General features: G+C 37.5%; 1 protein-coding gene across 2 annotated transcripts in view; it reads left to right on the forward strand.

Annotated features, from left to right (window-relative positions):
- The window catches only part of LOC115928445 (inactive tyrosine-protein kinase transmembrane receptor ROR1-like), a 63,924-nt gene that overhangs the window by 23,307 nt on the left and 12,664 nt on the right, over window positions 1-27,953 (forward strand). For both annotated transcript variants that reach the window (XM_030995606.1, XM_030995605.1), the window contains exons 3-10: window positions 6,538-6,568; window positions 13,101-13,561; window positions 15,076-15,106; window positions 15,553-15,854; window positions 20,319-20,349; window positions 21,029-21,444; window positions 23,514-23,608; window positions 24,160-24,310. In XM_030995606.1, coding sequence (XP_030851466.1) covers window positions 6,538-6,568; window positions 13,101-13,561; window positions 15,076-15,106; window positions 15,553-15,854; window positions 20,319-20,349; window positions 21,029-21,444; window positions 23,514-23,608; window positions 24,160-24,310 — 1,518 coding nt within the window. The remainder of the gene's footprint in view (window positions 1-6,537; window positions 6,569-13,100; window positions 13,562-15,075; window positions 15,107-15,552; window positions 15,855-20,318; window positions 20,350-21,028; window positions 21,445-23,513; window positions 23,609-24,159; window positions 24,311-27,953) is intronic.

The following is a 27,953-nucleotide window of genomic DNA, read 5'->3' on the forward strand; positions in this document are numbered from 1 at the left end:
TAAAGGCGTATATTTCAGTTTAATTTAATTTGATAGAGTCATGCAAAAACAATATCCACACTACTCATCGAGAATGGATCCATCAATAAATCATTATTAGGGGTGGAGCACTGTCTGCTGCATTCATTAGGCCCATTTATAAAAAGCCCTAGAACCATTATGAAAATATTTTTTTATTTTTTAAACTGCCATTTTACACTGATGGAGAAACCCATGAGAAATCATTGTTGTTTAATAAGTCTGTTTTTGTTTTTTGAGAGTTGCGTGCATACGCCAGTTGTAGCTACTCTACATTCATTAGCAGGGAAGCAAGTCAGATGACCAAAACCCGGAAGGAGCATTCACTGGTGTTTCGAGAGCTAGCATTAACATTGCAAAAACCAAATAAATTTCTGCCAGCATTAAAAACAAAAACACTATAGAGGTGGGGTTTTTTGTCATGTTTATGCTTAGCAACAGTTTGCGTAGAAACACCATACAGAATGCAGAATGTAAAGAAAAACAACATTTAAAAAATTGTTTAAATTGCAGTGTATATGCAGCTTTTATGTAAATTATGACGTTTAAATGATTTTTTCTAATTTAATATGTATGGGTGCCCCATTAAATCATGTAAAATTTAAAGTAAGATCAAGCTTAGAAGTTAGAAGACCTTTTCCAAACCACATTGTTGCCAAAAGTTGAAGAGATTAAACATATTAATATGCCTTTGTGAAGTATATTACTTGTCTTCCAATTGAGAGAGGATTTTTTATTTTTCATCTTAATTTTTATTATTTGCGCATTATAGAATTATTTTGTGAGAGGGTAAAAAGTCAAGAAAATAGTAGACCTAATTATGAAAATAGATGTAGCAATAAGAATTTTACAAATACTGGAATCTCACGGTGTTATTACTTATTAGACATATAATTTAGGCCTATGCAGCACTCTATAAAGCAACATCTGTATCTGAATCTGTCTTGAATACAGTTGACTGCTTCTTAATAAATTGTAATACACCAAAGTCAAAATGTGGAAAATGGAAGTTAAATGCAGCAAGATTAGATATTGTTTGTGTGCGTTTGGTGTCGCCAATGCCTTGTGTTGTACCATTTTAATCCGGAGCTGTAGGCAGATCAAACGTGATAAATCCCTGGGTTTGATGGCAGGTCACGACCCTACCAGACATTTTACCTGCTCCTGAGAGTACCGCAGAATGTGTTCACATGATACACATCTGCATTGCTGATTTGCACGTATTTTGCACGCATTTGCACGTATATCTTCAAAATTTCAGAAGATCTCTGTGCCCTGATATAACAATTGAGGAGTTTCACAATGGGAAATATAAATTTTGGAATAGTTTGCATATGTATGTACTTGCAGTATTAACACTTCTTAAAGATTAAAAATTGCAGAAAAAAACTGTGTATTGATTAAATCTGAGAGGTTTTGTGGTTGTTGAGGCCCTATACCAGCTTCTGATTTTGTAGCATCTGCTGACCACTATAAACTCTACATGCTGGGCTAGAGGCAGTGGGGTACATGTATTCGTGTTAAAATGTTCCTGTTGATTTTCCATATACCAACTCTAAAATTTGTGACAACCGGTTTTGAAAAATTGGAATTAGTATTGAAAGTTTGAAACATGTACAGATCCATTTCTTGTAATGATTCCCTATGGATTTTAACAGAATTTATCAGAAATATTCAAATTTAGAAAATTAAGTTTTTGAGCTAGTACAGTGAGTAAGTAGTTACACAAATTACAACTTCGGAAATGCTTACTAGTAATCTCTACAGATTCACTAGATACACTGAGCGGTATTCCTGAAAGCTTTGAAAGAATATATTCATGGGGTATTCACTTTGATTTCCATGTGCCTAATGTTTAAATTAATTTTGGGTTTTGATGCATTTTTGAGTGGATAATGTAAAGTGGGAACAGTGACTTTTGCATTCAACCACACGCCTCCAGCTAGGAATGATCTCCCTACTGAGTTACTTCTCTCTTAGCCCATTCAGATAAAGGAAATTTATACTAAACTCGTCTAGAGAAACATTGTATAAAGAATTGTTGTATAGGAAAAGGAGCGTACAGACTAGAAAACAACATCATCTCAAGAATTTTGTATTACAAAGCTAGTGTTAAAGATGTCATAGATTCACATTGCAGCTGGCCAATCATCAATGCACGCTCACGATAAGCCCCGCCCCCCACCCGTTTTACGCTTTTGTACGTTACAACGTTCAAACTAGAGAGGGATAAGTTTATCAAGTTTTTGTTTGAAATGCTGTTTAAACGGCCGTTTTGCTATACAACGTTTCTTGAAACCACATTCAGACCATACAAATGTACATGTAACTACTTATCATACATCTATACAATGAATTGTGGGAGTCTAAATGGGGGGTATGTTACCTCCCTCTCTAGCGGCCATACTCTGTGGCAACATCTGGAAGTTGATGTAGCCAATTGAAAGAGTAGCACATGAGGTCATGGGGAGAAAGAGAAGAAATTCATTGATTATGATCAGTCTCTTATCAGTTTGAAACATACTAACATTGCTCAGGGGTACAGACACTGTGGGTAAAGGGGTGAAGCCCCCCCCCCCCCTCCATCCCCCTCCATCCCCCTCCATCCCCCATACAGGGCTCTCATTCAACTTTTTATTTGGTAGCCCGTGGGAAATCCCAGACAGTTGCCTGGCAATGTCTGCTAAGATTCCTTTTTGGTAGTCATTCGCAGTGAATTTTAATTTATTCATGAGCTAATAACAACAGTGAAATTTGTAAAGTTGCCTGTCAGGCAACACAAGCAGGACTGTTGGATCGCTTGGTAGTATTTTAGGTGGTCATTGGCATCCGAGCAACAGCTGATTAGCATCCAAAGCAACAGCTAATTTTGAACCTTGAAATATAGACATCTTGTTGGAGGTTGAATATGACTACATGTTTCTTACCTGAAAACAAAGAATGATGCTATATTACCCCCTTTCCCCTCCTTCCACCCCCTTCCTCTCCATCTATACCTGGTACGCCCAGGTCAGTCTAGGGGTGCGGAGTTGGTCGGTAGGATTTGTGGTAAAAGGGTGTGATGACTTTGGGGTTCTGAATTGAAGCTTTAGATGGATTGTGGTGGTAGGATTTCTGGTATTTTCTCAATCAAAGAGGCAAGCCTTTCATGAAGGTGTTCGACTTTATCCAAGGATTATCTCCACATGTTCCTGCCAGCCATGAACATTGTGTATTAGGATGAAGAAATGTTAACCCCCAGGGTATGGAAAGACTTGAGGGGTAACCTTAATCTCGACCCTCATAGGATTTTGAGTTATTGACCCTTTGGAACAAAAAGAGGGTGCTTTTAAAAGTAATTTTTGTGTATTTGGCTTTTTAATAGCAGTTTTATTCAGGAGCAGATAATGTAGGGCCTATTTCTGATTAAAAAACCCACCGATAAAGGCTTAATGTTGAATGAAAGGTTCATGTAATTAGGCCTACTAGTAGATAGAGGCCTACCACCTACATGTGTATGCCAAACAGATCAAGAAATCATCAGGTTATCCAGGGATCACATACAAATTGATTAATATCTGATTGGACATTTTTATCCTCTGCTTGCCTTTACAATTCCATATGGTAGACCAAGTTTCTGTGTTTGGCAATGAAATTAACAAGTTTTTGTTATCACTTTCAAAACTTTGAATGATCCTTTCCAGTGGAAATTATTCAGTCAGAAAGAATGCATGCTATTTTGCATGTGGGCTTCAGTTTATGTTGCTATCTAATCCCAGAATGTAGACTGAATTCCTCATAGACGTGGGATGGGTTAGTCTCCGTAGAAACAATTCTTCAGATATTTGGCATTGTGATGCCCTTTCTTTAGTTTAGGGCCATCTGGCAGCTATAGGGGAACATTTCCCTCTCGTAATGTTTAGGACCACACAAAGAGTGATTGCCTATTCATTGAACCTGACATTGGAGCTCCATTTTGACCTTGAAAGGATTATATTTTTTTCTTCAAGGGAGCTGGACCGATTTGATATTACATCTTGACTTTTGTGATTGAATTTTGCAGCTAATAATTGAGATAAATTTAAAAAAAAGTTTTTTTTTTTTTTAAAGAAGTAGAATGCTATATTCTGAGAGTTATTCCAACAAAAATAGAAATGAGGGCTGCGAAAATTTGCTATTTCGGTTGATTAAGGTTGTGGCATAAGTGCATCATTACAAAATGGAACTTTTGTGCCGGTAATTACAGCCATTTATGTCCATATTTTTTAACATTAAATTTAAAATTGGTAGAGAATATGAGGTCACAAAGATTTCCATCACACTTTCTTCAAGTATATGTGTCAGATAGATTATGTAGATCAAAGCACCTTTCAACCATTGTCAGTTTACTTAAAGCTATGTATATACGGGCCATCAAGTTTTAAACTTTAAGTTAGTGTATTTTAAGTTATAAACAGCAATCCACTAACAACGACAGGGTCACAAGGAAGCGAAACAACAAGCAGTCAAAGTTTTAAACTACGAGCTTGGCAATCAGTCATTATAACTACAAGCTGGCATAATATTGAAGTTAATTGCGTCCGGACCGCATGGCTAATAACTTTGAGTGGGGACTTCTTGCTGCTCGTATTTATTACGCTAATCATAAGATAGCTCGTGATTCTTTTAAACTTTAATTATACTTAAATTTTCATAATCATGAGTGCGTCCACATAGTCCCTATTAAGTACAAGATAACTTTGAAGTTTAAAACAAAACATGAACTTAAAGTTAACTTAATGGACTGTCATGTGAACTTCACTTTAGAAGAGATTTTGTCAGCAGAACCTTGCATGGAGTCAGTGAGAATCAGCCTCTTTTAAATACATACTTTCCCTTTTTATCATCCTCAAACCTTTGCCTAGATTACCAGTCAACTGGCAATGTCAGCATATGATAAATATGTCCTCACCCACTCCTAGTGTAGAGATGACCTTTAGATACTCAACCTTTGACCTTAGTCTTGAGGACAACCCTTTTCTGCATGAATTGCTTCCTGTTTCCATCCCTCTTTGGTGCTGTCATATGAGATGATTTCCACATGATAACTTTGAAAGAATCATGGTTGGTTTGGGGTGTTTTCAGTTCAATCATGAACATCTTTAGTCATTTTCAGAAATATGGTACCCTTAGTTTTTAATGGACTCGTTCTGATCCAGAATGTTAGAACTGCTCTCCAAAGTGCATATACCGGTATCTGATTAATTAAGTAATATACCCTGACTGGAAATTACAAGAGTAAATTACAAGAAAATTGTCCTGAATTTGAAGGTTCAAATAATAGGCCCATTTACACATCCCAAACACCATTTTGAAAAATCATCAATTTTTGTAAAACTATGATTTACACAAGTGGGAAAACCCATTAAAAAAAACGTTGAAGTTTGCTCATACCAATTTTTTGGTGAGAACTGAGAAGGGCACATGCGACACACATCAGTGCCCTGCATGCGTTAGCACAGAAGCGAGGAGAGCTAAAATCGGTATCCTTCCAAAGTTTGCATTTACACTGCAAAAATCGATGAAGCTTTGGCAGGCGTTTAAAAAAAAACTACACTCCAGAGGTGGATCTTTCGATATCGATTTTTCTCTCCTTCCTGTGTTTCGCCGGTAGCAACTATCAGCGAAACACCGGAATGAGAGAAAAATCAACAAGTTTTGGTTGCAACTTGTAAATGCAGCTAATGTATGTCTTGTGGAGGAGTTAGGGTGAAGATGGATCGCAGATGTTCCGTATCTCTTGAGGCACAGAGACAAAGACTCTGACAAGAGTAAATTGATGATAATCCTTGGTTTTTAAAAATGTTATTAATATATACTTGTAGAAAGGATGTCAAGGAAAGGAAAGTGCTGTCTTTACTGTCTATCAATTCATGAATGTATCAGAAGACTCCACAGTGAAGTATTTTGCAGAATAGTTAATTGTACATTTTGTTAGACAATGTGAGTAATATGTATATTTTGTGTAAATTGATGGGGGAAAATAGCAAGAAGTTGTTCAGAGCATGTGCCACCCCCTCCCCCAGCATTGGCTGCTCCGTGATGTTGTATGCTCAGTTTTTGTAGGAACTATCGAAGAAAGAAATCACATGTGATGATGTGAGCAGAACCATTGTTATTATTTAGGTGATCCATGTCCATGGTCATGTTGAATGGTCACTACCTTGACCAGTAGAGTGGTCTTACACAGACTGACCTGGGGCCTGGGGCTCCTGAATACCTGCAGATAATTCGGAGTACTGGACTTGCCTTGGGGCTACTAGTATTATTATTGCAAGTTCCCATCTCAGAACTAAGTTGTCAGTTTATAATATTTCTTTACTGTTAGCTTTATTTTATTGAAGAAAAAAACAAAAATCATTTTAATACAATATTAATTATTACTCTATTTCTTTTTCCTTTCCTTTATTCTCCCCCTCTCTACCACCCCTCTCTCTCTCTCTCTCTCTCTCTCTCTTTTGTTTCACCCCTCTGTCTTCTGACTTGTCTATAAATTTACAGATTCACCTACATACAGTGAGAGTAGTGTCAGGTAAGTTGACTGTTGTGTTTGTTTGTCTATTTGTCTGTCTGTTGGGTTTTTCGATTCACATTAATGTTATATTGGTCATCATTTTTGTCTATCTATTTGGTGACAGCCTATAAGAATTCAAAATGTCCAAACATAAAATATTAAAGTGAGTGGGGGGGGGGGGGGGGGTAGGGGGATGATGTCACGTCCAACATCCCTATTGGTTCTGTTTTAATGGTCATTGATTAAAATTTCCTCTCTAATCTCCTCCTCCTCTCACTCTCTTCTCCCATTATCCCAATCCTCACTGGGTCTGTGGCCCTTTGATCTTTAATGATCTTGATGATATAAATGGAATAATACTCAGGGCAGCTGAAACCAAGGGACGTTTCCTGTTTGTTCTGTTGATGTCTTTTGTGATCCAGTTTTCATAGCACCATTATGATGACCCCCTTTCTTGAATCACTGGTATTGGCCTAATTTTGTTCTTCCAATTTGGGGCAGCATCTTTGTTCTAAAGTAAGACCCAGATCTGCCAATTACCATGAAATCATGCCACCTGCTCCATCTTGAAGCGGTGGGTGATGCGAGTGGTAGAGAGAGGGAGGGAGAGGAAGAGTGGAAGCAAGGGCCGGGATGTGGATGTGAGAGGGAAGCATGCACATACAAAGAGTGAGAGAGAGAGAGAGAGGAAGAAGGGGGGGGGGGAGGGGGTTGAAGGATTTGGAAGTGATTTTTCAGGTTGATGAAATTTAAGATAGAATTTTAGAAGAGACAAAAGCTTTAGAAACATCCAATAATTAATTAGAGAAAAGCAAAAGAGTATAAGAATCCGCCAAAGGTTATTTTGAATTTATCTCGTAGGTATTATGTGTTACATTTTAATTTTGACATAAGCTTTCTTCCTTATTTAAGAAACTTGAAATAAAATGTACATGGATGTCTACATGTTTCTGATTCAGGGACTGGAATATTGACTATAATCGTCTGTTCAGAGCTATAAGGGTATAACTCATAATCATATATACCTCAACACAGAGTAAACTACTTTTTGGCTTTCAACAAATGATAATTCGTCTGTTTGGAGCTAGAAGGGCATTAACTCATATACCTCAATACAGAGTAAACGCCCTTCTGGCTTTCAACATACCTTATCATCATAGGCAGCATCTGATTGACAGTTAGCCTTCCATCATCTTGTAGCAAGGTGAAGAGGGATGATTCACGTGTTGCATAAGTCATAATGAATGCTGAAGTAGCCACGGCCGAGGTGCTAAGGTTACTACTTCTAGAAGGCCACCTCGGACAAGACAGCTCAACTAAAAGCTGTTGCTTGAGCATCTACCCAGAGAGTATACCTGTGGAGGATTGATACACATACATTATACGTGTAGGACACACAGATGCCTGTCATTGTTATGGGTGGGAAAGATCGACATCTTCTGTTATGCCTTTGTCTTGTTCTTCTTTATAACCCCCCTCATTTAATCTGTTGTCTCAGTTATTAACATCAAGTTCTCATGTTCGCTTTTCCTTAGTATACTTTCTTTATTAATCTGTTATATTCGCTTGCATGTTTTTGTTAACCCCCCTTGGATAGAAATAGATCAGCTTCGTTAATGAGAGGTTGTTTCCTATTTTATAATCTATTTTTCACATAGCCTAATCCACATTGCAGAGGAAAATCCAGACATTAGATTTCAATTTTGTTTCATATTTTGTTCATAGTGTATCATTAATTTTCATAGTCTTCCTGCCACACTCAATACATAAAAAATACTAAATACTACATTATATCACACATTTTGCTCAGTGACATTGTTATTAAATTTGTATATTTCAGCATATAATCCTGATCATCACGAGAAATGAATCCCGGAACAGGGGGTGGGTTTCACCAATATTGTGTTACCATAAACATGCTTCCTGCAGTAGTGAAGAAGATATATGGGAACAGGTGGATACATGGAAGATACGTGATAGCTACTTGAACTTGTTCTGACACAAGAATTTGATTTTCCCTCTTTGTCAAGTCGGGGGCAATGGTGCGCAAGATATGGGCTTTGTCAAGCTGGTACTCATGAGAAGTTGTGACACAAATACAGGGTTTATTGATAAAACACACTGATTTTGTAAGAAGTACTAGTTTTATGTGACTGATACATCAACACAATTGAGAAAGTGTATTTTTAAAGATGTTATATAGACTATGGTTGTATTTTACATCCATAGTAATTTTCCCTCCTCTTTCAATACTTCAATAACTTTTTTCTTCATTTACCAAACTAAATTCTGCCTTCTTTATCTTTGCCATCTCCCTACCACATCTTTTTTCCTTCTCGCCAAGTGTGGTTGGCTCTTTCCGTCCCCATTATAACTGAATTTCACAGAGGAGCTAGCTATACAGGCAGGTATGCAGTAACCGGCTAGAGTGACATTACAAAACCATGATCACTTCACGTTTATACACTATGTTGTACTACAGCCAATAAACAGCTAGTACAGTGAACTTCCTTGCCCATTTTCTCTCTTTCGCGAGGACCCCCCCCCCCCCCCCCGAACCCAAACTTTGCGTGTAGGTTTTCCATTTGTCACAAGACGGGAGTCATCAATTGCGACGTACCTTGCCAGGCTTCATCATGTTTGCCTGGACTCTGGAACCTAATAAGACATTCTTCCGTTGTCGCCCGATTCTGTCTCCTCCATTTGACGATCGTCTTCAAGCGGTCAGGGGCATGAGGTCTTGTGGGCATCTGTTGTTTAAGGCAATTAGACTCGCTTTCTCCTTATTTGCCACGTCTATTTAGACTTCATTTACTTGCATGCGCATGCACGTACAAATATTGAGGTTGTCTTCCGCAATCGTGATAGCACTTTGCTGCGTGGGCTGGGAGAAAGGTCTAATGATCATGTGCAATTTGTCCTACGGCATCTTATGCTCGTTCCTTGAGAGTTGAAGTTGAAGCTAACTCCCACACTTTTGTTTGTTGTAAAAACTTTTCTCACTGTGGACCCTTGTTCATCATGAAATCGGCTCCCACTATTCTTTTCCTTGATTTGTCACTACATATTTATGATCATGATCATCATAATTGCCTTCCTCATAAATTTTTTCCTCATAAATATACAGCATCAACGTGATTCATCATCATCATCAACACTTTTACCAGGATCATAATCATAACAGTCACCTTCTTCATTTTTATCATCATTATCATCATCACCGCCATCAACATCATCATCGTCGTCATCATCTTCATCTTCATCATCATCATCGTCATCATTATAATCGTCATCATCATCATCATCATTATCATGTTACTATCATAATCATATAGAGATATATAATTCATTTATTAGAGTTTAACTAGCCCCCACTCGTTCTCATATTTAATAGCATTTCTCTTTGATAGTTTTCTTCTGGGTATGGGGTGAGAATAGGGGGGGGGGGTTGAAGATTCTCCCCCTTTATCATGTGCTCTGTCTCTATCACATCTTCCTTGTCATATTTCCTTTGCTAGTAATATCTCACACTCTTCATATTCCAGTCATACAGGCAATCTTGGCATACGTCACGATGGAGGCTGGGCTCAAGATGTCCTGTGCACGAATCGATTATCACTTTTGTATCAAACAAGGATTTGGGGATCTCAGCGGTTCCTGCCAAACCGCGTTTTGGGAGATGAGTCGTTCGATCATCTCCATTCCGTCTCCCGTGTCTAGAATGTATTGATTGGTGGCTATCTTGGGAGTAGGGTTTCATGAATCATTTATGACATTGATGGGGCAGTGCCGGTGATCAAACCTATGAATTCTTGATGTAATTCCACTTGGCTAGCAACTCGCTCTCCTTCAAGAAAGACCGCCACACTTTCTTGAGTTTCCCTGTCGGCAATTTGTACATTCCTGAAACCATCTTTTTGTACATATCTCACTTTTTTCCATCTCTATCTCAGTCACATATTCTTGGATATTCTGTAGTCTTTAATTCTATAACCCTCCTGCATATTTCATAGAACACAGTACACTCTTTTTATACCAAGTTAATAATATACTTAGTAATTTATCCTTTAAGCTCTTCCTCTTTTCTCTCTCTGGAATTGTATATTCTCACCTTTTCCCCCAACATTTTCACTTTTTTGTTGTTGATCATCCTTCAACATTTGTTCTCATGTGTCCTACCATGACTTTCAAGTGTACACTGCATTATGATAACTGTCTACATAGACCTAGAAGTGGGTTTATACTAAATACATAGTATCAACACCCTTCTGTCTCCTAGATGACATTAAAATTGTATTTAATTTAAAGGGCATTTAGACTCGAAACTATTAAAACTTCATTTCTTTGGCCCTGTCCATGCCTTGTTAACTTTTTAGTTAGATAAGCACCTATCAGATATTGGTCTTACGCATGTTGTTTTCATATTTTGTATGAGGAATTTAGCAATCTATTTCAGCTTGTTTTACCATGCCTGTATCACCCTGTAATCATCTGTATTTTTCGGAGAGATGTTTATATGACTTTGATTTCCATGACTTTGATTTCCATCCTCCCTGAGCCTCTACAGACATTTGAGTTCCAGGAAACTATTTGTAAAGTGTGGTGCATCATCACTTCTATATGTACATTGAGTGCAGGATGTCAATGGTTGTTGTTAAAACATGCTGTTAAGAAAGGGTCAATTTCCCCTTCAAGTGTATTCTCAATGCTCCCCATATGTTGCTGATTTGCATGAAATAAGTGTTTCAAGTAATACATGTAGCCCTCCAGAGCAATGCTTCACACCCCATCAGTGATAGGTTAGAGAGCTTTCATTCATATATTCAAATTTTTTTATTGGGGAAGCCTACACAATCTTGTATAAATCTTGTGATAAAATTATTACACATGCAAATGGAGGAACTTAATGTATTGTCAGACTAGCCAGACACAGTAAAAGAGGAATTCTTTTGTTTAAATCTCAAGCCAGTGAAATGATTTGGAAAATGACTTAATATCTTCAGTAGATCAGTAGATGTCATTACATGTACATGTACATGCAGAGTGATCCTGATTTTCTTTCAGCAAGTTTGTACGAATCCTCACAGATGTATTAAAGCCCAATGCACTAGTTTGGTCAGGAGGGATTAGACCTCCCTGCATGGTCACTGATAGGTGCCTTTTTTATCTCATCAAATCAGTTCTCAATTAACATAAGTAAAAGGGGATCATGGGGGACCAATGATCACCGATTAGGCATTGTTTGCTATAAAGAGGGCGCAAGTAGCTATAAGTAGTGCAGTTGGGCTTTAATAGTGTCCTGTTGTACCATTTCTATTGGGGCAGCATATAACATTCAATAGAACTTTTTTGTTGTTGTATAACTTGAAACTGAATTGTAGATAAGATGATATAAATTTCATTCATCTGTCTTTCCCTTTCCCTTTCCTTTAATTACCTATTCCTTTAAAAGTACTTTGTTTAAAGTTCCTCAAGCATTTTTAATGGAGGGAGAAAAAAAGACAACAAAAAAGGACAGTTTTGTATTGTATGCACAGACAATACTATGACCTTTCAATCTACTGTGAGTTTATCACAACATTTCAATATTATCCTCTTTACTTGTTCCCCTAAAGAAAAAAGGATATGGCCCGAAATGGGTGGGTTATTGAGATTAAGCAGCTTATGCTCAATCATAAAGACTTAGAGGAGGATACCCATCTATAATCTGCCCCAGTTTACCAAGTAAGCTTTAAAATGAGAGAACACAGACTGGATGAATGCGTGCCGAGCGTTGGTGGGAGGGAATGACTTGATCATCTTTGAGAGATATTATCTATTCATGGCCCCCTGATAGAGGGAGTGTAACTGGAGCGGGAAGAAGACGAGTTAGCCAAGCACACCGGAGCGATGTGACGACCTAATAAATACCACTTCCCTCTTCTCTCATGGGTGGATATTGGGAATGCACCTCCGATGCACATTTTCACGTTTTATCGGACTTGACTGTCGCTTGAACTTTTCATGTGTAAGGACTTCCTGTTTTAAGAGGAGGGCATTTCAAGGAAATAGATCACAGGATGAAATCAAATCCGTGTTGCCGTTCATGTTGCTCTTTTCCTCTTGAATAACACTTGATGTATGGCTTATAGAGATAAAGTGAGAATGTGAACTCCAGCGTCTCGTCAAGTGATAATGACGTTGTAGATCAGTTTTGAACAAAGAAAATATTACATTGAGCTGTTTATGAAAGTGGACTTTGCTGAAGTTATTTGATTTTAAAGTTGGTCCAAGTTTTTTCCCCTGATATTACTGACTACATCACATCATTTTAGTATTTATTATGTTTGTGTCAATTTTAAAGCTTTACCATAGCTTGGACCAGATGAAATATACAGGATAATGTTGCTTTGATGTTATTTCTGTTCAGTACCCCTTACTATTTGGTAATGAATGGGAGTGGAACACAAAAGGACCAAATACCTTGGACTTACACCCTAAGTTTTGTCATGGATGATAATTGCAACGTCGTTATGATGATCAATATATTTGTTCTTCTTTATTTTGGCAGTGATTACTTAGATGAGATGAGTGTGGATGAGCCTCAATGTGAGCCCTACAGAGGCAGCGTATGCAGTCCGCACATAGCTAACAGTCAGGTCTACATCCCGGCTGGACAAACCCAAGCAGACATCGAGGCTGCTCTAGGTGCTGCCATTCAACAGATCAACAACGATCTACCGATCACACTCAACCAACGCTGCACCAAGTACCTCAAGCCATCCATGTGCCTCACAGCCTTCCCACTCTGCAGAGAGCGCCCTCGCTTGGCCGTTCATAGGATGTGCTATGATGAGTGTCGTCTGCTAACCACCGAGATCTGCTCCTCTCTGGTGGACTATGTGGACGCTCAGCCGGAGCTGGGGCTCGTCGATATGTTGCCAATTTGCACAGATTTGCCGCTGCCTGGGGCCGTTGCCGGCGCCAACTCTGAGAATTCATGCCTCAGAATGGGCATGTCAGAAAGTGGAGGTAATTGATAGACCATTTTTGTAATGTAACCAAATTTATGCTTGAGTGCCTCGATAAAAATTATTTTATTCACCCGTTACAAATTATTGTATTTCAATAGTCCGAATACACATTGCAAATATTACATTTAGTTAGGTAGGGCAAGCCCTGATGTTTGTCCTACCTAGCAACAACTCATGTATGCAATTTGAAATCTGACTATTGAGATACATTTATTTGTAACAGGTGAATGAAATCATTGTTATCGAGGCGCCTCACAAAGCCATATGCAGAAATTTGGTTACATTACGAAAATGGCCTATTAAATTTATTTCATATTACTATAGTGGGCAAATCAAGGTGCATTACTCTTAATAACACATTAGGGATGTTATAATTCTTGTTTGACATACATATCCAGTATTTTATATCACTCAAGATCCCATTACTACTATTGATGTAGACAGAGAGCAGAGATGGATTAAGAAATTATCTATCAATTATAAAAAGTTATATTGGTAATATTGATTTTATTCTTTAAACAACAATCTTACACTGTAGAATAACAAATTCAATTATGAGAGGGATATGAGGAAAAATGTTGTATTAAATTTATTATTGTGATAAAAGAATTCATGAGTATATGGATAGCGAAAAAAGCATAAATAAAGTATTTGTTTCAATATTTGGGATAATATTTAATTGATAAAAGAACTGAATATAATTTCTGACAGGTGTGTACATGTAGATGTAGGCCAGTATTTTACATACCCTAGTAACCATGGTTATATGAGGTTATCTGGTGCATTTTAAATTTAGTATACCTTCAATTGCATGTCTATTCTGTATTCATTACAGCATACTGATTCCATTCTTAATGCCATTACTGATCAGTGTAGGAGATACATGTATGGGTTCATAACAGCCATGTATTATTTATCATCTGATATCCACTCAATTTCCACTAAAAGGTTGCTTGTCTTTAGATAAACAGCTTGAGATAGAGATTTAGAACTTAAAATCCGCAATTACGCTATCTCTCTAAATTCATCTGAATCTTGGGGCTGTGTTGATTTGGAATGATATATGAGAAAAACAAGCAGTCTTTCTTATTTCCGCCGTCTTGGTGCATTAAGAGGTGCGCTATGTGCCTCAAGGTAGCCTCTCCCATTTCACGTTTGATCCAAATCTGAGATCTGTGGCATAGAAAAAATTGTAACTGTACACTGTGCATCATGGTCAAGGAGGTTCTAGCATGACTCTTATGCTTTAACAGCAGTAAATGGCATGCTTCTTAACAGTGGAGAAGAAACAATGCTCAAATTGAGTAGTAGCGAAGCCCAATGTACCTGGAATGCTAATCATTATAAACTACAGAAATCGTGACATTTGATTGAATGAGAGCAGATTTGTCATTGAATAATAGAATTTGTTATTGATAACAAGTTTTATTGAAATGATTTTACATTGGCAGAGAGAATTTGAGCGTTCACTATTGTCTGATTTCACTTTTTTTTCCTTCTTAATTTCTGTAGTTGCCACAATCACCCCGTTTGGAGTCCCAACGTAAGTATATAACAGATTTGTCAGTTGTTCATCCAATATGCATGTACAACAACATAAAATTCAATCAAGTATCATATTATGCAAGTAAATTTTACAAGTTTATCTGCAAAGTTATCAACAAGCTGTACATTTTCCACTCATTGATCAAAGCTGAACAATATTTAACAGATAAAAACAGTTGGCGACCCTGTAAGAATACTAATTGTATGACAAGGTTGTCATTTCTTATTACCACTGCCTTCAAGTATTTATACCATTTTTCAAATTACTACCGGTAGTCTATTTTGTAGAGGTCTATTTAATTTAAATGCAGTAATAATTCCAATGAGTATTAACCTGTACAGTCCTTGATGTATATTTAAGTACATGGAATATTAAATTATCAGCTCTGTGAATTATTGTCAATTAATATATTTATCTGATTTAAATTTTATTAACGATGACAGAGCTCGTTATTTCATCATCATGGAAAGACCTATGAACAACGAGACCGAACTCCACACCGGTGACAAAGCTACGCTGAGGTGTCGCATCATCGGGGATCCCACGCCTCATTATAAGTGGTATAAGAACGACGCCCTTCTCACCGAGGAGCGTAGAGACCGGAGGATAACAACCAAGGAGTATGAATGGGGTTCAAAACTCAGTATCAGGAACGTAGATACCACCGATACAGGGTACTACAAGTGCGTGGCAGAGAACAGGGCTGGTGTGAGATCTACCATGGGTATTCTCTTTGCTAGGATTGGTAAGTCAAGGATTAGAGGTCCCGCCAAATATCACTTCACAAAAAGTACTAAACTTTATCCTGCTTCTATCCCCCCAAATACTGAGAACAAATGTTTTGCACTAGCATATTTAGTACCGGTACCAATGAATGTTTTTGTGGAAGTCAGAGTGGAGCTTGCATACATTGGTAATTCATATACTGGGCAGCTCTTTGCCAAGCATTCTATTTATATATTATATTTGTTTATAAAATGGCTCTAGTATTTTAAGCATCGTGATTGGTCAATACGCGTCACATGACATTGAAAAAATTTTGATGCAAGCACGATTTTGCAGAAATGAGTGCAGAAAAAGCGCAGTAAAAAGTTATATTGCACGGCGCGTACGTGACCATGGAGATCCAGTGCGCGCGCGTACGCGTAGTACTAGTACGCTCCCTCGAGTGCATTGTAGGCTATATAGGCTACGCGTAGCTAATATTGTACGCTCCACCATGATCCCCAGCGCAGCGTACGCGTAGCTAGCTTAGCTCTAGCTAGAGCGGGGTATTATTAGAAAGCAAATTTTTATTTTACTTTTGCCTTGGATTTAGACCCGTTTTGACTTTTGGATTTTATAATGAAGCCAAGAATTTCAGCTGTCTGATGTAGACTCGTCTCTAGACACCCTATGCATTTTATTTTTAATCAAACAATGAATCCCGTGGACTTTTCGGTAAGCCTGCAAGGTTTTACTTTTAGACCCTCATTTTAGTCTAGTAGAATCTACTAGATCTAGGCCTATTAGATGTAGTAGAACCAACATAACTCTAGATCTAGATCGAACTCTCGTATACTTAAGATCTAAACTTTTGTTTGTTGCTGTTTGTGTCGCTATTTTATAAAACAAATAACGCACTTGACCCTGTTGTGCGAAACGTAAATGCAGTGTTCGCTCGGTTTCTTCAGATGGTTCGCACTGTCAACTCGCCGCAAGCGGCTCGTTGCACAGAGCGGCACCAATCTAAAGAAACCTCGCACGTACTGCATTCACCGCTATTGCACTCTGGGCCGTGCGTTATTTGTATAATATTTGGGTGATGATGTACAGATACATTGTATATATAAAATGGAGATTAAAAAAACATGAGAACTTGACATTTGCTGGGTTCAAAGCATAAATTCCTTTTCCTTTCCTTTGTATATGGAATGATAAGGAACAACAGAAATGTCCAATGAGGTACCCTTTCTTGGGTACAAGTCCATGTAATTTGTTTCTGCGCGGTGTGAAAGTATAATCAGAGCTTATACGTATGCAATATAGAGGGATCCAATTCGTCAATATGTGGGACTACTACACTTTAATTTGACAGATTGCAAATCCATCCTGTCATATCATTTAGAGGCACACTTTCCATCATATTTCCCTCTCCACCATTTATTTTAGAAGGGATTGGAGAAGAAAATTTGGCAGTTGGAGCTCCGACGTTGGCAAATATTTAGCCGGTGACCCTTTTGAACTCGTCAAATACAAACCGAGCAATATCACACTTTTCTGCAAATAATCGCTCTCTTAATGCACAGCTTCACAAAGGAACAGACGTGCATGCGGCATCGTGCGCTCGAACACACAATTTTGCTCAAGACTGCGATAAATTATGGACAAGCATATCGCATTTCACTAATAGCCTATACGTGGATGAGGGAATATGACTTTCTCTGTATGGCGTCTTAAAAATAATAAATGGTGAGTCCGCAGTAAAAGGCAAACATGAAATAGATTGACCTCTGCGTGTACTCTCGCTTATGTTGAAAATGTTCATAATCATCCTGGAATTTTGCTTTTTACAGAGCCTAATATAATATATCTGATCCAAGAGCAGAAAGGGAAAAAACATCATCATTCTTTGTAGTCCATTCTCTTTATCTTCCAATATGTCATTTGATCCAAGATAATATCATAAAAGAAAAATCCTTACAAGTCAGTCATGTTAAACTTTTTACCATAGTTAGAAAAATATAGCAATAGGAGAAAATTTACAGTTTTGATTCTTTGAAGAGATAAATCTGATCAAGTTATCTGTTTGAAAACATTCCTGCCCTGAATGCAATATTCAGATTAAATCCTTTTATTTCCCTACATTCATTTAAGTCTGTAGAATGTGTTTTAAACATATTTGTAATTTTGTAAGATTGTGGAAGGAAAACTAGAACTTCCAAATCGAACTCAAGAATTTCTATCAAGTAGAAGCGGAAAGAGAGAGTGTTTGGAGCTGGCATCTGAATATTTCTAGAAAAACCGGTAGCCGCAGAATGGGGTTTGAGAAATGGTTGTATTTGCTCAAGTATTCATAGCGATTGGCAGGCGAGATGAGTCAATACGGTGACAGCTGAGTCAATTGACAGAGAAGGTTGAGAAGGTGCTTCATAACATACGCTTTACCTCAGATCAGCATTTCTGCCGTGTTCATACATGGGTGCTCCTCAAGTTTTAATACAGTTCAGCGTTTCTGCCCTGTTCATACATTGGGTGCTCCTCGAGCTTTAATTCAGATCAGTGTCTCTGCCCTGTTCATACATTGGGTGCTCCTCGAGCTTTAATTCAGATCAGTGTCTCTGCCCTGTTCATACATGAGTGCTATTTGAGCTTTAATTCAGATCAGTGTTTCTACCCTGTTGATACGTAGATGCTCCATACGCTTCACCCTCAGATCAGCATTTTAACGCTGTTCACATATGGGTGCTCTATATGCTATACCCATAGAAAACCTACCCACAATCATCAAACTTTGATACCCTGTAACTGTAACATACAGCATTTTAACTCCACACTCTTTACCCTCAAATCAGTGTTCCAACTGCGTTCATATATAGGTGTTCCATGTACCTAATACTGTGCTGATCATATGGCTGTTTCATTGCATACGCTTATCCCTCACTGTTCACACCGGTCTTCATTTGCCATCTCATAAATGAATTACAATCTTTCTCTTTGTTATGACCATTGAAATGTGATATACATAGTTTTAAATTGAGAATACAATGTACACTCCTAATAACTGCGTGTTATCTCCTTCCTATTGGTGCATTTAATGAATATTAAAAGGAAATGACAGTATAATAATACTGCATGGTGAGACTGCTGTGTATTACTGAGATGGCACACTGTTAATAGAGACATTGTCAGCTTATCCAAGGGAGTTTCCCTTTCCTAGTTGTCTCGTCTCTAACACCTGTGATTTACATATTTTAATAATAGATAGATTGGGCTGAATCCATAACATGAGCAAAATCTTAGCAGTGGCTTTACATACGAGCAAATACTTGGCTCTGATAGCACCTTCACATGCAAGTTACTGTGAATTTGAAGTTGCTAGTCTTGGCTGCAAGAAACTTACATGGATAGCTTTAACAAAAATGTAGTCTTGAAATTGATTAATGTCATGGTATGAAACTTTCATGGATCTGGAGAATGCAACTATTTCATGAAAGCTTCTTGCACACATTAGTTTTTGGTTTGACAGTAATTGGCCCTTTGACTTTGCTTTGAGCAGTGTTCATATGCTGTACAATTGTAAATTCTCTTATTATTTTGTAATTCTATCACAATAGCTTCCCAAAGGTATGCATCAATGTGAACACAGAGGTAAAGGATCTTTAGTACCGTCCACTTTGTAGTCACTCCAGCATTCAGCTCCTCTACCCCTCGTACAGGGGGGCAGCCTCTGTTTGTCCAAATTTCCATGGCTTTTTGTACCATGTTCAGAATACAAACATTTTAACCATGCAAATAACACCTTTTTGAGACCTTGATGTATTTGAGTTGGATGTAACTGGATCCGTCCCTTCGTGTTTGCACACCAATAATCCTTGTGAGCCGTTTACCAACGAAGAAATAAGTTTGCTCCATAAAAGGAAGTAATAGAATAACCGCAGATTGATCAGAAAAACTGTGAAAAATATTGTAATCTGATTTTGAGGGTAGATTACCTGGAATGTTTATTTTTCCCACTGCCTGAAATGTGTGGTGGAAGAGATTGAATTAAGATTGGGGAAACTGTTTAACAGTGCATTTAAAGAACTCCAGAAGCCTTATCAGGCGCAAATGAACTTGCACGGTGATATGCTTTGAATGCACAATGGTAATGCAGAAGGAATAAATAGAAATGATGAAGAAAGGCTGAATACTACTTTTTTCCAATCACTTTCAATACTGCTTATTTGAAAATTGAATTTGAGTGTTAATTAAGTTTCATTGTATAACTGCAAATACAGTATAAAAGTTTTCAAGGGAAAGTACATACTTGTAGTTCATATGTACATGTATGTCCATGCCTTTACTTTACCTCGGTTTGTATGCACACTGAACTAAAATTAAAGTCCAGATTTGTGGAAGGTATACATTATTAAAGAAATATAATGAAAATATTTTAGAAAAATTATATTTTTTTTCCACCTGTAATCTATAAAATTCATGTATTGTTTTTTCTTTCCTATTTCTACAGCAAGTGAAACTACTCGGCCTGTAGCTGCTATGTAAGTGATTTGATTGTTTTATTTAGTTAACATTGTAATAATGACTGAAGTCTGGTCTAGAATAAAACAGTTAATTTCTTTGTTTGAACCATTCTCATTCATTCATTCATTTAAAAATTCATTTGTTTTCTTTGTAATTGTCATGCACTTGGAGAGTATATATAAATTATGTTTGTATTTTAAAATGTAAAGCGCCTTGAGCATGTTCATGTAAAGGCGCTCAATAAATACCAATATGTATGTATGTATGTATGTATGTATGTATTCATTGATATACTGCCAATCTATTAAATGCAATAATAACAATTACATTTTCAGTAGAGATAATTTATAATTTATAGAAATGAAGGTTCAATGAGCCGTTTTTAATAATGTTTTGAATCTCATCCATATCATCATTCATAAACTTGATTTTCCAATCAAAACGTTGAGAATTTGATTCCTTAGAATGCATGTATTCAGACAAGGCATTATTTTGCTGATGCCTATCTCAACCCAGGGTTGTTAAATTAGAAGGAAGAACAAATTTTATGAAAGCTTTGATTATTGTTTAAGCAACATAACTCTAAAACCACTGATTGATATACAATGTGATGTTAAAAAGACAATTTTTCCTAGTTTAGTGATACTACGAAACTATCCTTTATTGTTACATCTTTTATTATCACTCCCTCTCTAGTCCATCTCAAGGTTACTGTCAGCCATATCGAGGGATGACATGCTCCAACTTCATCAGCAACCACTCCATCTACGTGACCGACTTCCAAGCTCAGAAGCTCATCGATGAACGCCTGACCCAAGCCTTCCTGCTGATGGCCCGTGACCTCAGCCCGCAGTGTCAGCAGTACGCCATCCCCTCCCTCTGTTTCTTCGCGTTCCCGTTCTGCGACGAGACGAGGCAGGAGCCTCGCGGGAGGGAGCTCTGCAGGGACGAGTGTGAGATCCTGGAGCAGGATATCTGCAAGACGGAGTACCAGATCGCCAAGGAGATGCCCAATGTGATCTTACCGGATTGCTCGAGGTTACCAGCTATCGGTACCAATGCAAACGCTAACTGCATACGTGTGGGCCTACCAGATGTCGCCGCAGTCACAGGTATCGTAATTTATTTTAATTCTGTTACTCTGCATATATGCCATGTTTAGATTCAGTGCCTTCGCTGAAGGAAATGTTATTATAAGTGAGCATGGTGAGAACAAAAATTCTGTCAAGTCTAATTTAAAAAAAAAAAATTGGTACCAAGAAATTTCAGTAGATCTCTCCCTCAAGTTGCTTAGAGACTTTGGTGGGAAGCTCTTTATAAGCACTTTTTTTATTATTATTTTTATTCTTTAACTAACAGTCTCCTTTTCGGTTCAATGGCATATAGATCAATTGAAATGGGAGCATAGATTCATTTTACATGTTTAACCACTTTGATGTTAGAACCTGTCATTGCGTTTATTCAGTTATTATTATGATTCATTACTAGCATCAGATCTCTCTTTCAAGTACCAGTCCTAATTGACCTTGACAAGTCCATGTAGAGCAATACTTGTTCTCAGTATTGACACTAGGTCAGTACAGAGACACTGTGCAAACTTCACCTGCCTCACTGACATAGATTTACATATAGTGGGACTGATGATGTTTGCCATCTTAGAAACTAAAGCAAACAACCTCCCACTGATGACCAAAGGGTGACTATTGTTTGGCTAATACCACAATTAATTTCCCATTAGGAACCTGGTTGATTTGTTTATCTTGCGTTTAAATTAAAACCACCATAAGTTCAATAAGTTCAACACTGCACCAAGAAATCTGTAAGTTGATATGCGTCAAAGTCCAAAAGAATAGTCCTGTATTCCGATATGGCTCCTTATATTGACTTGTTAAATGTTGTAGGCCAATTTAACCACATTTTCTTGATGGAGAAAAGCTTCTTTTTCTTCTTCTTGAATTTGATAATAGATTTATGCATTGTAAAGTGTAATACCTTTACTGTAATTCTAATTGTGTTTTGTACCATGCATGAAGCTGAACTGTGATAACTCTCCACACTTCTTGTTTTCTCTTTGTCTATCTCTTCATCCTTGTCTGTTTCTATACTTCTCTCATTCATGTTCAGATACGTGACTGTTGCCCAGAAAGTTGGAATGATTTTTTTCTCACCTCTTTTCATGACATTATTTTGGCAGTATAGTTTATTCTTGTTAGATAAAGGTTATATGTCTCCTCGTAACTGTATTGATCAATTTAAAGAGTCAAGGAAATTGATCAATAAAAGTTCTGTGAAGATGTAAACTTTATCTATCAAGAATAAACCATTATTCTCACAATCACATTATTATTAAAAGAGGTAAGAAAATATATTCCAACTTTGTGGGAAACAGTGTATTCATAAATGATTAGTTTGACCTATTTAATCTACACTCTCTCTACACATGTCTATTCTTCAAAATCCTCGGGGTGTTCTGCGTGTAGTATCTCATTATTCATCTGGCATATTCCTTAGACTGTATCTGTTTCATCTTTCACTTTCTATGTCTCCAATTACCCTCCACTTTCCTGCCTCTCTGTATAACTCACCAACACGATCTCACTCAGTCTGGCTGTACCTGTCTCAGTTTTCATGTTTAAGTCTCATTCTGTTTGTTTCTGTGTTATATTGTGCATACCTCTCTTTCCTCATCTCTCTCTCTCTCTCTTGCTTTCTTACTTTCTGTCTCACTTTCTTTCTTTCTCTCTCTATCTCTCTATCTCTCTCACTTTATTCCCCTCTTTCATCTCTCTTTCCTCTCCATTTCTCTTTCTCTCTTTCCTCACTCTCACTCTCTCCTTTCTCTGTCTCTCACTCTCTCTTCTCCCTGTTTCTCACTCTCTCTCTCTCTCTCTCTCTCTCCTCTCTCCCTGTCTCTCACTCACTCTCTCTCTCTCCTCTCTCACTCCTCTCTCTCTCTCCTCTCTCACTCCTCTCTCTCTCCTCTCTCACTCCTCTATCTGTCTCTCACTCTCTCTTCTCTCTGTCTCTGTCTCTGTCTCTGTCTCTCACTCTCTCTCACTCCCACACACGAATGCTCACACCCTCCATTTCCCCTCCCTCCCTCTCTCTTTTCCTCTCCCTCTTTCATCCTGCCTCTCTTCGTTGATTAAACATGTCTCTCCATCCCTCTCTTGTTCATTAGATCACAAGTGTTACAACGATACAGGAGAAGATTACCGAGGCAGAATCAACACAACCAAATCAGGATTTGCCTGTCAGTCGTGGGATAAGCAAGAGGTACACAATCAGATTTAAAGCTTAAATCCTTTCTACGCCATGAGTCACAAATCTTGTCCTAGAAACTAGATATCTTACTTTAACTATTAACTTGGAACAGCTACCTTTCCCTGAAATGGAAACAGATTCATTTGTCTTGAAAAATAATCCTGTGGAAGATATTTAGTGCTCATTTTAGTAGTGGAAGAAAGAAATTAAACAAAATTTCCCTATTCTTGTAAATTGACATATTATATATAGATTTAGAGGTGTTGTTGTATCTTTTGATAATGTATGGTAAAAATCTCCAAAAAGGTTATTAGGGTTACAAAAAAGGCAAACCATAAATTACTTGATTGGAATTGACTCACAAAGAAAAATGTCCCTTTGATGCAAACAACAATCCACTCAAAGGGAAAAAAGAAGGAAGGAAAGAAACTCAACCTACACCATTTACTAACTTGAACCGCTTTACAAGCCCTAACTCCATGCTAATCGTAAAGGTAATTGTTATGGGGTCTTTTATCTTGGTGTCATTACACTTTACCACTTTCTACTTCTCCTTGTATCAGCCCCATGAGCATGCCCTGTGGCCTTCTCACTACCGAGAACTTGCTGGAGGTCATAACTTCTGCCGTAACCCTGGCAACGGTCTGGACAAACCCTGGTGCTTCACGACCAACCCGGACGTCAGGGCAGAGAAGTGTGACATTCCCAGATGTGGTAAGGAAATAATCGTAAAATACATCATCTACTCAGAGAAACCACGGTGTAGCTTCTTTTTTTCTTCTCCCTTTTCTCCTATTTTTCCCCCTTCTCCTCATCTTTCTTTTCTTTTTAAAGCTTTATTTCAATCACTATCAGGTGCATCTGGTCAGGTGTGGGGAGGAAAGTCTGCGGTTAACTTTTTCCATACCCGGGCAGTTTGACCGGATGCACCTGCTATTGCAATATTTATATATGTTTTCTATTGATTTTGTCTCAATTCATGTTTGTTATATTGTTGTATTTATGTGACTTGATTTGCCAAATAAAATAATAATAAAATAATAATAATTGTATCAGTTAACAGCCTTCTGTGACTCAGCATACGATATGCTCTATTGGTAATTGCTTGGCTGTCAGTGTTATTTTCGTGCTCACCTTAGCTGCTCAGGGCCAGCTGGTTAGGTATTCACCATCTACAATGCTTGAAGTTCCTGGTATTGTGCATAGTAAATACATACTGTGCACACACATTACAGGGAACGTCCTTAACCGTTCACAATTTCCTAACTGCAACTCTGGACCATCATACTATACACTACACCTAACCCTAGGACTACTATTAACCCATTCATAACAGTTAGCAATATGGCAACCTCTTAGATGAAATTGAACCCAGAGCAAACATTGTAAAAGCAGATATCACACCCTTTTTACTTTGTTGTATCTTTGTTGTATCTATCTTGCATCTTTTTCATCATTACCGGTACATGTGTTTTGTCATGGTGGACATTTCACCTGACTTGACATGACTTCAATACATTCAGTGAGTCATGCTTACTGCTTAATTGATTTATCAGTTTTATCCAAATGCAAAGAAAGTGTCTATTTGTATTTGCGGTATCAACTGTTTAAAAGACAAAAATATGAAATGTACTTGCATTGTACCAGAGCTATGTTAGTCAGTATTAAACTCAAGATGGACTATGGATAGGAAGAGATATGGGAGATTGTTTGTTACATAATCAGTATCCTCCCTTTTGTGGAAATCTACATAAGTGGGGCATCATCATATGGTGTTACCATGGAAACCGCATCACTAAAGCCATGATAATTGCGGCAATGTCCTTGGCTGAAATCCTAGAGATATCATGATCGATATGCCTCAAGATTTCTTTTCTATCTCACCCTCCTAAACGTGAGTGAAATAGTTTGAAGTCATTGATACAAGAGTTCAGAGTCTCATGCCGTAACCATGGCGACTCGTCTAAGTAGGGTAGTTACTTTCTTCCCTGCTAATGGTCTTCCACCATGATAACTTGGAGAATGGGTTTCTGGAGACAATGATTCAGTGTTACAAAAGGACATTGATGTATTTAATATGAATAATTAGATTTCTCCCTTCTTAAAATTTCAACGAATATATTCATGATGCAAATGTACAAGGTTTCCTTATGATAAACTAAGAATAACGCAAATATATCAACAGATACATGTAAGTGTACCGGGTACTCTTTTGTACGCTTACATTGGGATGATGGATCACACTATGGAATAATAAAAATGACTCAAAAACATGTTTAATATTCTACTTTAGGAGAAAATTAAAGCAAATACAGCAGCATGGATTTCTTATTGTCTTGCCATCTTTCAACTAATATGAATTCTATTTCAAGTTTTGTTTTCCACATTCCATTAAAAAAGTATCACAAATATTAGCAAAAACATAAAATGACATAAATGAACAAGTCCAATTATATATGTCAGACCCTGTTTATTAACAAGGTATATTCTATTTTTGAGTAAATCTATATTCTATTTTTGAGTAAGCTTATATTACTTTAAAGTTGATACTTATAGGAAATAAAATCAATTAAATATAGTTTATTTTATTATTGAATGAGTTATTAAAGGTGAAGTTGAGTCCTGGTCATGCGATTGCATTGTGAAAAAAACGGTGTGGAATCGACCAGAAAAGGTTGATCATCTAGCATATAATAATTTGTGTGTATTGCAAGGTTCTGGAATCATCAAAATGACAAGAAATTTGGCCAAGTCTTGGTAAAGTTACAAACACTGTACACAGAAAGATGTATATGGGACTACACGAACACGTGGCGTAAAAATCCTACCCTGGATTTTTACGATGTTTCATGACATATTTAGAATATGAAGGCATTTGAAGAGCCATGCTTTTCAGGGAACATGTCTTATCTGATGTTCTTCCACACTTGCATAATAAGAATGGTAACGCTCACAAATTATTTTTCACCTCTTCCCAGAACTCAACCTTCTCTTTAAAGCAATTTATGCAGCTAACATGCCATGAAAGTGGGCAATTTAGTGTTTTATAAAAATCAAATTTCACTAAATTGACTCTCTCCGGACCTATGAAATCGGCTAAGGGAAGTGGCTTTGTGCGTGACGTCAGAACCGGGATATGCTTCACGCTGCTACAGAGACTACATTAACTGCGATCTACATGCAAATGTTCATAGAGTGGATGTCAGTTCCACTCTCTCAAAACGATTTAATATTGCCTGAATGATCAATATCTGACATACAGTTGTCCTCTCCCGTCCTGAAACATATTCTTATGTCAATATTCATGTAATTATTGGCATTGAAAAAGTGACAATTTCCGTAAAATAACTGTTTACAACTTAATTTTTTCACCGGCTTTAGCTTGCCAGCTGTGCTGTTAGTACGATATAGTAGTATGAAAAACCAACCTAGCTGTGTTTCAAAACAAAATTACCTTTAGTAGAATCATGTTCTGAGGTGGAATTTCCTGAGACATAACAGTGAATAATGTTTCTTCTCCATTTTCAGAAGAAAACTATAGTTACATAGAATACCGTATTTGCTGGCGATAAGGTCGCACCGCCGCATAGGCCGCACCCCAACTTTGACATTTCAAAGAGGAAAAAAAAAAAAAAAAGGGGGGGGGGGAAACGATGTTTTACGATGTTTCATGACATATTTAGAATATGAAGGCATTTGAAGAGCCATGCTTTTCAGGGAACATGTCTTATCTGATGTTCTTCCACACTTGCATAATAAGAATGGTAATGCTCACAAATTATTTTTCACCTTTTCCCACAACTCAACCTTCTCTTTAAAGCAATTTATGCAGCTAACATGCCATGAAAGTGGGCAATTTAGTGTTTTATAAAAATCGAATTTCACTAAATTGACTCTCTCCGGACCTATGAAATCGGCTAAGGGAAGTGGCTTTGTGCGTGACGTCAGAACCGGGATATGCTTCACGCTGCTACAGAGACTACATTAACTGCGATCTACATGCAAATGTTCATAGAGTGGATGTCAGTTCCACTCTCTCAAAACGATTTAATATTGCCTGAATGATCAATATCTGACATACAGTTGTCCTCTCCCGTCCTGAAACATATTCTTATGTCAATATTCATGTAATTATTGGCATTGAAAAAGTGACAATATCCGTAAAATAACTGTTTACAACTTAATTTTTTCACCGGCTTTAGCTTGCCAGCTGTGCTGTTAGTACGATATAGTAGTATGAAAAACCAACCTAGCTGTGTTTCAAAACAAAATTACCTTTAGTAGAATCATGTTCTGAGATGGAATTTCCTGAGACATAACAGTGAATAATGTTTCTTCTCCATTTTCAGAAGAAAAC

This window comes from Strongylocentrotus purpuratus, unplaced genomic scaffold (assembly GCF_000002235.5).
Source record: "Strongylocentrotus purpuratus isolate Spur 01 unplaced genomic scaffold, Spur_5.0 spur5_scaffold_3, whole genome shotgun sequence".
Taxonomy (NCBI): Eukaryota; Metazoa; Echinodermata; class Echinoidea; order Camarodonta; family Strongylocentrotidae; genus Strongylocentrotus; species Strongylocentrotus purpuratus.